Below are 11,038 nucleotides of genomic sequence, written 5' to 3'. Positions count from 1 at the left end.
TACTTTATTTTTTCTCTCATTTACATGTCTGCCTTCTCTTTTTCTCACTTACACACACATGCGCTTACACCAGCAACAATATGCACAACATTGAAAGTGTCAACAATTCTTTAATGTGACTGCTGAACAAGAGACAAGATAAAGATTCTTGTCTCATTATCTCTAACACATTAACAGCAGTAAAAGGTTCATGCTCATTCAAATATGAATTCTACCGTAAATGCATATACTGAACAAGTTAAACTCCAGTTTAAGTCCAGAATAATGAAAACAAATATATTCATTGGCGAGCTTTTCACAAAGTGTTCAGACAAAAAGAAATATCATGGCGCTGACATTTTTTCTGCACAGACAACTACACAATTATACCAATCTGTCATTCTTTTTAACAAAATCCCAATTCAATAATTATGACCAATCCTTCAAGTCAGTTTGCAACTGATTCAGAAATATTATCAAAACATGTGAAATAGATGTAATTCCCACACTTCATTGGACATTGGACATATGATAACACAAGCAGCATATCAAACTGCAATGCTTTTCAAACTTTTCCTTTGATAGCCCCATCCTTGCAGTCAGTTCTTTTGAGTTTAATCAAACTACAGTTTGAAGTTCAGAACACAAGCGTTCAGCTCAATCACAAAAAGACCGTTGTCAACACTTCAACCGCTCAGACCTGCAGAGGTTGCACAATTTCAAAACACCCCGTTCCACTCGACACAACCTGCCCTGCCACAATTCGCGCTGATGGCGATCGTAGTTGGTCTGGCCGTGCGTTCATGCATGCGCTGACGAGAAAGTTCATGGATGTTTCAAAGGTGATCTTCTGCAACGGAGAGGGATTGGAGGACATGGCCAGACGGTTGAAACCCTTGTAGGATCCCTCGCACGTCATGTAGTCGGCCAGGAGGGACAAGTGACGAGGGTTCACCGAAATCTCGTAAGGCTTGAACACATTTTGCACTTCCTGAAAGTATACAGACAACAATAAACTGGTCATATCACAAGATCTTCAACAAACGCTTCATGGAAACAGACTGAAAACGAAAAAAACAGATGAACTTTCCTTCAATTTAGCAAGTCAGTGCTCTTCTTCTTTATTCCTGGGCTGAAAATCCCACGGTTTTTACATGTATGACCATATTTACCCCGCCCTTCAGGCAGCCAGAAGTCGGTGTGTTTTATGAAATGCTTCTGTCTGGAGTTTTACTCCTCCCCAACCCTTCCCTTCCCTTCCTTCCTCTTCAGATTTTTTTCTCGCAGTGTCAAGTTCACACAAAATGTAACCCCGTTTCCCTGCCAACACAGTGTGTATCCGTGGTAATCACCATGACAACCATCGTTCCTCCTTAGATATTTCTCTCTCAGTGTTAAGTTCCAACCAAATGTAACACCGTTTCCCTGCCAACACAGTGTGTACCCGGGGTAATCACCATGCCAACCACTCACCTTGACAATGGCTCTGTTGGCAGCCTCAATACCGTACGTGTTCTGGATGTCATGGATGCTGTTTGTGTACAGCGAGTTGAGATCCAGTATGTGACTGTACTTCATCATCTCCTGCAAACACCACCATTCAAATGGATAAAAACTTCAAAGATGACATCCAAGGAACACACACACATTGTAGGTGCACAAAATCAGGTCCGAAAATGGAGGTTAACTTATAGAGATATGAACAGAAAGGATACCCTCCCCCAACAAAAAAACAAAAAAATGATAATGTTTAGCTAAATTCAAATTTCAAGCTTGCTGCCGTATCGCACCCTGTGTTATTTAGAAATTGGTAAAGTTAAAAAACAAAGGAATACTGTACTCACCGATACAAGAACGAGACAAGACGGTACGAATTTTCGCTTATGGAAGCTTCATCAGGAAAAACAAGAACACAAAAGACAACAAAAAGCAGACGCAACACGGAACGAACAAGGTTTGAAAGAAAATGGAGAGGAAACACGCAAAAAAAGGAAGGAACTCTAGGAATGGAAATGAATGAAAGGGGAGAGAAGTGGTTGGATGATGTCATGGGCACAGGCATACTAGACTAAATGTGATACACATTATTAAAGGGGGGGGGAGGGAGGGAAAAAACAAAAGGAAAAAAAAGGGGGGGGAACAAATGAACGCACGCACACACACACACACACACACAACCAAACGTGTGTGTGTGTGCGTGCGTGCATTCGTTTGTTTCCCCCCCCCCTTTTTTTTCCCCCCCCCCCCCCCCCCTCTTTTATGAATGTGTATCACTTTTAGTCCAGTATGCCTGTGCCCATGACATCATCCAACCACTTCTCTCCCCTTTCATTCATTTCCGTTCCTAGAGTTCCTTCCTTTTTTTGCGCGTTTCCCCTCCATTTTCTTTGTTCGTTCCGTGTTGCATCTGCTTTTTTGTTGTCTTTTGTGTTCTTGTTTTTCCTGATGAAGCTTCCATAAGCGAAAATTCGTACCGTCTTGTCTCGTTCTTGTATCGGTAAGTACAGTATTCCTTTGTTTTTTAACTTTGTTCATCTTACCACAGTCACTTCGTTGTTTAGATTTAGAAATTGGTAAGTAAGGGTTAACCAAGTTCTACAGAAAATCTTCTCACCTGTAAATTGATCCCCTCAGCGACCAGGTGTAGCCTGGACTGTCCAGTGTACCTGTCAGGCTGTTTGAGCAGCATGCAGCGCTTGATGCCTTTCACCTGTTGCAGCACCAGCCTGCCTGCCTCTCTGTCCACCACCGATTTCATGTCCACCAGGAAGCGGGCTGCATTAAACTGTCAACACCATCATCACAATCAGCACATTTAGCATATCGACCTCGTCGTACACTTTTGGCGTAGATTGTTTAAAACAGCTTTTCAGGAGAAGGAAAAAACTGATCTTTTTTATTATGAAATCGTGTTTACATTCGTTTGCTGAATGAATAAAATGGTAACAGAATGTTAAATCATGTATTTTCCATTGTATTTATGAGAATGTATTTCTTATGGAGAATGATTTACTTAGTCTAAAGCACAAAAACATTACACTCGCCAAGAATAGTCACGCCACAATTCCACGACAACAACGATATAGGGAGCAAAGTCAGGGCATGTCAAACTTAAAGAAGAGACTTTATGAGGGATAGTTTTGCCAGTAATTTTCACCCATTTAAGATTGGACAACCACTGTTGTTTAAAGATTCAGCAGTTTTGGCGATGAAGAAAAATACAGGACAATTTCGTTTCAATCTAATAATTTAGTACAGTGGAACTCTCTTTTCATGACTCCCCCCCCCCCCCCCTCCCCCTTCCCCCCATTTAAGACTCCCTACCTTTGAAGACCCTTTTTTCTCAGTTTTTTCTGTTCATAACCTCTGCAAATTTACCGCCATTGTAAGACTCCTTCCTTTTCACATTTATTCAAATTCTGAGAATATGGTGTGATATTTTGACTGAAAAAGCCCAATGCGGCTGTCTTCTTCCACACACCGACACTAGGCTTGTCTCATCAAGTTATCGATATATGATCATGATAAGTGCCGAGAGATGATGATGCGTGTGTTTGTGTTTTCCAAGCCCTGAGACTTGTGCTGTGAGCTTTGGATTTTTATCATGTGTGCACATGGGGGTGTTCGGACACCAAAGACAGTCTGCACAAAGTTGACCCTGGGAAGTGAATCCCTTGCCGGACCTGGGATTCGAACACACATGGATAGCGACGCAACCGACTGAGCTACGTTCCCGTCACTGTAGTCGCCTGCAATATTACGTTAGAGCTGCCAAGAAATATACGAGAAAAAAAAAACACTGCCTGAATGGCGGGGTAAAAACGGTCATACACATAAAAATCCACTTGTGTAAAAACATTAGAGAACGTGGGAGTTTCAGCCCATGAACAAAGAAGAAGGAGAAGTATGAAAAAAAACCTCACCTGGAGAATCACTTCACACCACTTTCCCTTTTTGTCTCGCTGGTAGTTGTGCACACAGCCAAGGGACTGAAAAACACAGCAAAAAAAGAATGTTGACCACAGTTGAGATGGAGATACAGTACAGCTTTCTCCACACCTTCAAGAAATGATCTCAAAGGAAGAGGGGCTAGCTGGCTTTGCAAAGATGTCAGACACAGAATGTTCGACAAAAGAGGGAGTATCATATCAAGTGGTTATAAACAGAGATTTTATTGCCCTTCTTTTGCAAAAACAACACAAGTACATCCACAAAACACCTTCCCTTTAAATCATTTTCCCTGATAACTTCGTCGTTTCATTTATCAAACGTTTGTATTTGTAAGGCTTCTTTTTAAGCCTACTGTCTATATGATACTTACCGAGACAGTACTATTCTTGCACATTATCTATTATAGGCCGAAAAAATTGGACAAAACGCTGAGTGGGTACAATTATCTCCCATAACCATGCGCCACCGTGGATCCCAAGCACTGTCCGAGTGCTTCCCCCTTACAGGATGTAGGTGGCGCGTCCTCTTTCTTTATGAGCTGCAGACCCTCAAAAAGCCCATAACATATCAAGAGGGGAGGCGGGAGGGAAACTCTAATAGTACTGTCTCGGTAAGTATCATATAGACAGTAGGCTTAAAAAGAAGCCTTACAGTCAATATAACACTTACCTCGACAGTACTATTCTTGCACAGAATACCAGAGTGGTGTGAGGGTGATATGTAGAGTATTAAACTCCTTAATCAAAATCACTTAAATCCAAGGATTAAGATACCCAGGCAATTTTCGAACAGTACTACCGTACAAGAAAATATACCCAAGAAACATACCTTAGACTGACGTGACCATGCTGGCAACCACTGCTGTGTGGTGAACTCAATGTCAAAGTCCAGGCCACTCAAAGCTTGAATACCACTGAGTCTACAGCAAGTGGCTAAAGCGATGAGGAACAATTAGTCTTAAAAATCAGCAACTTGATACTGATGCCTGCCAGGGGTTCAAACTCATTGCTACGCAGGAGTTTGAGGACCAGAAAAACATCCCCCTTGGAAAATGAAACCCGAGGTTTAGACACCGCTGCATTGCTAATACCCGAAAGGACATTAGCGATGAGGGAGGACCTGATCAAGTGTTCAGGTCTGTGACCAGTAGCGGCCGCAATCGTGGAAGCGATGGCAGGTCTGTATCCAAGAAGAGTCTTAGAAGAAAGACTCTTCTTTTGATACACTTCCACCAGGAAGTTGGCCAAGTCCTGTGTTGAGGGATAAAGCGGCTTTATCCCCTTGGACAAGGCGAAGGTGGCCCAAGCTCTCCAGCGTAAGTCGTAGAGCTGATTAGTTGATCGCCTCTTAGCGTTCAAGAAAAACTCTACTGAACTCTTGTGCAATCCTAGTGCTTTTTTTTTTTTTTTTTTTTTTTTTTTTCAAGCAGTTTGGAGCGCACAAGAGCCATGCGGTCAAGCACAGACTCTCTGGACGTGGATGAGGGAGGCATGATCGAGGCTGGAGCAGACCTCCCCCGTCCAGATCCAGAGGTAGAGGGTCTACGTGGGTGAGACCGCGAAGATCTGGAAACCACAGAGCTGTTGGCCAGTAAGGCGCGACCAAAATCAGTCTTGGTCGTTCCTGCAGATATTTTGCCAGCACCCTCGGAATCAGAGATGTCGGGGGATAGGTGTAAGCATCGAGGAGCCTCCACAAGAGAGTGAATGAACGCATTCATGTCTCGAAAGGGGCTGACGTACCTGGGAAGCCGAGCGCTGAATCGAGTTGCGAACCGATCGATCAGAGGACGGTCCCACCTTGCCCACAGACGCTGTAGAACGTTGTGAGCGATGGTCCATTCTGTGGAGAGAACCTGATCGCCCCGACTGAGAATGTCGACCAGGGCGTTCAGTTTCCCCGGAACGAACTGGACTGACATCCGGACCTGATTGGTCTGGCACCAGAGCAGAATCTCCTCCGCCAACAGGGAGAGGGACCGAGAATTGGTGCCCCCCTGGTGGCGAAGGTAAGCTAAGCATGTGGTGTTGTTGTCCCCGTTGAAAATCAGAGGGGCCAAGGACAGGCCGAATGGGAGGGCCCGAAACTCGAACACTGTGCCCTCCCAAACGAACCGGAGCAGATGTCGGTACCCCGGGGCCACCAGGATGTGGAAGTAAGCATCCTGGAGGTCCCAGACATGGCCCAATCGTTTGGCCGGATGGCCAACCGGACCGACGAAGGGGTTTCCATCTTGAACTTGCACCTGTGAAGGTACAAGTTCAAGGTGGAGAGGTCCAACACCGGCCTGAACCGGCCGTCCTTTTTGGGGACGGTGAACAGGCGGGAGCAGAACCCTGGAGAAGGCTGAGAAAGGGGGTAGACCGCCTTCTTCTCGACCAACGAGTTCACCTCGTCCTGAAGAGCCTGCCATCTGGCAGGGTCTCGAGGAGGGGGGAACGTCCAGGGTAGAGCGGACAATGGAGGTTGTGACGACAGCGGTAGAGAAAACCCCGACCACACCACCCTCAAGAAAAAACTGGTTGGAGACCAGTCTGCCCCACATGCCGCGGGCCCGAAAAAGGGAACCGACGGACGAAAGAGGGGCAACTTGAGGGGGCGTCAACGTAGGGCCGGGACTCACTGAAAATTCTGCTGGCGGGCAGGCGCAAGCTTGCGACCACCCCCCCTGGTGGTGCTGCTTCCCCTTACCTGTCTGAGCACCCTTCGTCTTGCTTGGGAACGCAACAGGCGCCTAAGAGGAGGAAGAAGGAGGCAGTGAAACTGGCTTCTTCTTCTTCTTCTTCTTCTGAGGCTGGGAGCTGGAGGTGACTGTAGCACTTCTCTTACTCCCCGCCGCCGTCGCCGAAGCAGCGAGGCCAACCATCAGAGAATCAGTGTTCCTCTGGCGTGTGGACTCCACCACAGAACGAACAGTGTCCGGATGAAAGAGGGAAGAAGGCTGAGGAAACGTGTTCCTCAGACTCTTCCTCATATCCGGAGGCACTATAGAAGTAGGCAGAAAATGATCACGGAACAGGGCCAATAAAGTGGACCCGTGTTCCAATGGCCAATTCTGCCGCAGACGTCACGCACGATCGCACGGCATGCAAAGCCCGATCCACTCGAACCGTGTCAAGGACCCGAGTGGAATCGGACTCTGCCCGATCGGGAGGGTCCAACAGTGTGGACAGCGTGCTCATCCATGTCAAGGCCTGTGATTGGGCCTCGACTGTGGAAGAAACGGTGGCCTCAAGATTGTGGAACGAAGCAGAGCTCAGTTCCACCTTCTTGACCGAAGGCACCTCCCCAACGAACACATCACCGTCAGCCCCACCCTAAACACTCGAAGTCTGGAAAGTGAGAGTTCGAGAGTCAAAGGGAAAAGGGAGGGACAAAACAGATTGGACACGAGGAAACAGTGGAGGTGCGCCTCCCGAAGGAAAGCATGGCACTGAACCCGCGTCCTCCCGAGGAACATAGGTCGCGTTTGCACGTGAATCTGTACTCCTCAGGCGATGTGCTGCCGCTTCCACCGTGGCACTAAGACTAGGGTGGAACGCGAATTGCCGGCGGACGGATCGTTCATAAAACGAGCCGCCGGCAGACGCGGCGTGAGCCTCCCGCGCCCGGGCCGAAGCGGACTCAAAGGACGAGAGGGCGTCTCAGGGAAGGACATCCTGAAACTGTTCAAACGTCCTTCTAGCTGTGCGAGGACGAGCCTCCTGCCTCTCGTCCTCAGACCCCGGGTCCAGGTCCTGTGTGTCAACACTAGACGACAGACGCTTAAGAGAGGCATCCGTGACGTCAAGACGCCGCGTGATGTCTGTCATGTACTGTTGCAAAGTACGAAGCATAGCTTCGGAAGTTCCATCAGAAACCGGCAAGGGTAGAGGATCAGTGTTAACCTCAGGGCGACCCTGATCCTCCTCCCTATCGTCCTCCGACTCACTCTCCTCTTCACTTCCCGACAACTCCTCAAAAGCAGGAGTGTAGGGAGCTTGAGGGGGAAGAGCCGAAAGCGATGAAGCAGGCTGTGAAGAAACGCCCACAGAAGCAAGAGGCCGCGAAGACCCCTGCCCCAAAGACGAAACGTCTCCAGCAGCCGAAGGGGGAGAAAAACAACAACCCTGCGACTGTTGGGTCAGCCCAGCCAACGAACCCCCGCCATTTATAGACTGAACAGGAACCCATCGGGTCTGATCAGAAAAGAAATGGTCCGGTCCGGTCGGGGGTGCCGATCCGGTCCGGTAGGGTGGTCCGGTGTTCCGGTCCGGTGCCGGACCATCCGGAGGTCCCGTTCGGCACCGAACCATCGTACCCACAGAAGTGTTCGGGTGGTTAGGTCCGGACGTGGACATACCGTACCATCCGGACCCGTGGTCCGGTATGGTCCGGTTCGGTGCCAGACCATCCAGACCAACAGAGGTGGTCGGGTGGTCCGACACCGGGCCATCCGGACCCGTAGGTCCGGACCCGTAGGTCCGGTACCATCCGGAGGTCCTGTTCGGCACCGAACCATCCGTACGCACAGAAGTGTTCGGGTGGCTCGGTCCGGGCGTGGACGTACCGTACCATCCGGACCCGTAGGTCCGGTTCGGTGCCAGACCATCCGGACCAACAGAGGTGGTCCGGACCGGTCCGGTAGGGTGGTCCGGTGTTCCGGTCCGGTCCCGTACCATCCGGAGGTCCCGTTCGGCACCGAACCATCCGTACCCACAGAAGTGTTCGGGTGGTTCGGTCCGGACGTGGACACACCGTACCATCCGGACCCGTAAGTCCGGTGGTCCGGTATGGTCCGGTGCCAGACCATCCGGACCAACAGAGGTGGTCGGGTGGTCCGGTCCGGACCGGACCACCGGTCCAGTACCGGACCATCCGGACCCGTAGGTCCGGTCCGGTCCCGCACCATCCGGAGGTCCCGTTCGGCACCGAACCACCCGTACCCACAGAAGTGTTCGGGTGGCTCGGTCCGGACGTGGACATACCGTACCATCCGGACCCGTAGGTCCGGTTCGGTGCCAGACCATCCGGACCAACAGAGGTGGTCGGGTGGTCCGGACCGATCCGATAGGGTGGTCCGGTGTTCCGGTCCTGTGGTCCGGTCCCGTACCATCCGGCGGTCCCGTACGGCACCGAACCATCCGTACCCACAGAAGTGTTCGGGTGGTTCGGTCCGGACGTGGACCTACCGTACCATCCGGACCCGTAGGTCCGGTATGGTCCGGTTCGGTGACAGACCATCCGGACCAACAGAGGTGGTCGGGTGGTCCGGTTCGGACCGGACCACTGGTCCGGTACCGGACCATCCGAACCCGTAGGTTCGGTCCGGTCCCGTAGCATCCGGAGGTCCCGTTCGGTACCGAACCATCCGTACCCACAGAAGTGTTCGGGTGGCTCGGTCGGACGTGGACATACCGTACCATCCGGACCCGTAGGTCCGGCATGGTCCGGTTCGGTGCCAGACCACCCGGACCAACAGAGGTGGTCGAGTGGTCCGGCCCCGACCGGACCACTGGTCCGGTACCGTACCATCCGGACCCGTAGGTCCGGTGGTCCGGTGTGTTCCGGTTCGGTGCCAGACCACCCAGACCAACAGAGGTGGTCGGGTGGTCCGGTCCCGACCGAACCACTGGTCCCGTACCGTACCATCCGGACCCGTAGGTCCGGGGGTCCGGCAAGGGCCAGAGGTACCAAACCCGGAGGTCAAGTCCAGTCGGGACCCGTGGGTCCGGTTCGATCCCGACCCGTAAGCCTGGAACGTTCCGGACCCTTGGTCCGGACCATCCGTCACCCGAACACCAGACGCTAAGGAATGGCGTGGGGTCAAGACGGTCCGGTCGGAGGTGTCGGTCTGAGCAACAGAAACAATGTTCCCGTCGCCCTGACCATTCGACAGAAGTACCACGTTCTGTCGAACACCTCCACGTCCAGTAACTAGTCGGCCGGAGCGTTTCATAGAGGGACAGCCACCAGTCACACGGACGTCAGAGGGAACCGTAGTAGCAGTGGTCGTAGGCACGAAGCCTGAAACCCCTGCCCCCACAGGACCGCCCTGAACGGGGTCAATTCGCATCCCAACCCCAGCGGGGAGGGAATTCAGAGACCCCGTCATCTCCTCCGATCTCCCCACCCAGGAGGCCGAAACTACTGTCGAAACAGCAGCAGACGACCCAGCGAGGGAGTTCAGAGGAGGACCCGTGTCCCTCCTGGCTTCCACAGCGGTGGAAACCGAGGAGGGCACAGGAGAGGCACCGGAAAAGGAAGATTTTAATGCCAACTGCACCCGGTGTTCCCAGGCGGTCACCCATCCAAGTACTAACCGGGCCCGACGTTGCTTAACTTCGGTGGTCGGACGAGAACCGGTGTTTACAACGTGGTATGGCCGTTGGCTGTCAAAACCTGAGTCTCTCCAGTAGCCCCTAGATCGGATTCACCAACCCCCAAAGAGGGTTGGGAATCGACCTGCCCCCGGATTCGAGCCAGGGAGGAGAAGGAAACCTTCCCCCCAGGCTTGAAACCGGGAGGAGCTGAAGCCTGAGACTGAGGGCCGGACAACGGCGTCGAAGGGGGGGAAGCCTGTTCCACTGAAGGAGAAGGAGAAAGAAGCTTTTTCTTTCCCCTCGACCTTCCCCGAACCTTCGACGGCGCAGCCCCGCCCGAAGTCCCAGGCTCAAGCCCAGCCTGTTTGAGCAAGCTCGCATTGAGCTTGCTCAAACAGGCTTTCTCCGCCCTCCCTCGCCGCAAACGCAAAGCGTTTGGGGAGGGAGAGTCGGAGCGCCGAAAGATCCCCTTCTCCGTGCGTAAAACATGACGCTGGGCGCCCGGAGAAGGGTTGCCCCCGGCAGACTCTGGTTCCGTAGAACCAGAGCCCAAAACAGGACGAGACATCCCACCTCGCCCTGTACGTACCCTTAAAGACCGAGAATTAACAAAATTCAAAGAAAATTTAGGTCAATACTCAAGTGAATGCGGCGAAACGAGAAGCAGACGACCGGTCACCACGAAGTAGGACGGGAGGCACGCCGAGTCCGCCACACAAAAACGGAGGCACAAGTTGAAGGAAACACAACGTAGCCTCAAGCCAGAAGTGGAATAACACACAATAATCCAACAGGTGATAGTCCAC

General features: G+C 51.3%; 1 protein-coding gene and 1 non-coding gene across 2 annotated transcripts in view; both read right to left on the bottom strand.

Moving 5' to 3' along the window:
* Positions 1-90: 90 nt before the first annotated feature.
* LOC138966639 (DNA-directed RNA polymerase I subunit RPA1-like) overlaps positions 91-11,038 on the bottom strand; it is a 43,526-nt gene continuing 32,578 nt past the window's right edge. Inside the window, exons 31-34 of the mRNA XM_070338931.1 lie at positions 3,903-3,968; positions 2,594-2,764; positions 1,453-1,563; positions 91-970 (exon numbers count right to left, since the gene is read on the bottom strand). Coding sequence (XP_070195032.1) covers positions 674-970; positions 1,453-1,563; positions 2,594-2,764; positions 3,903-3,968 — 645 coding nt within the window. The 3' untranslated portion in view covers positions 91-673. The remainder of the gene's footprint in view (positions 971-1,452; positions 1,564-2,593; positions 2,765-3,902; positions 3,969-11,038) is intronic.
* LOC138967892 (5S ribosomal RNA) lies at positions 10,184-10,302 on the bottom strand. Its single transcript, XR_011456068.1, has one exon. It is a non-coding gene; the product is annotated as a 5S ribosomal RNA (ribosomal RNA).

The sequence above is a fragment of the Littorina saxatilis genome, linkage group LG5 (assembly GCF_037325665.1).
Source record: "Littorina saxatilis isolate snail1 linkage group LG5, US_GU_Lsax_2.0, whole genome shotgun sequence".
NCBI classification, from domain to species: domain Eukaryota; kingdom Metazoa; phylum Mollusca; class Gastropoda; order Littorinimorpha; family Littorinidae; genus Littorina; species Littorina saxatilis.
The sequence above is the reverse complement of the archived record's forward strand: the minus strand, read 5'-3'. Positions and strand labels throughout refer to the sequence as shown.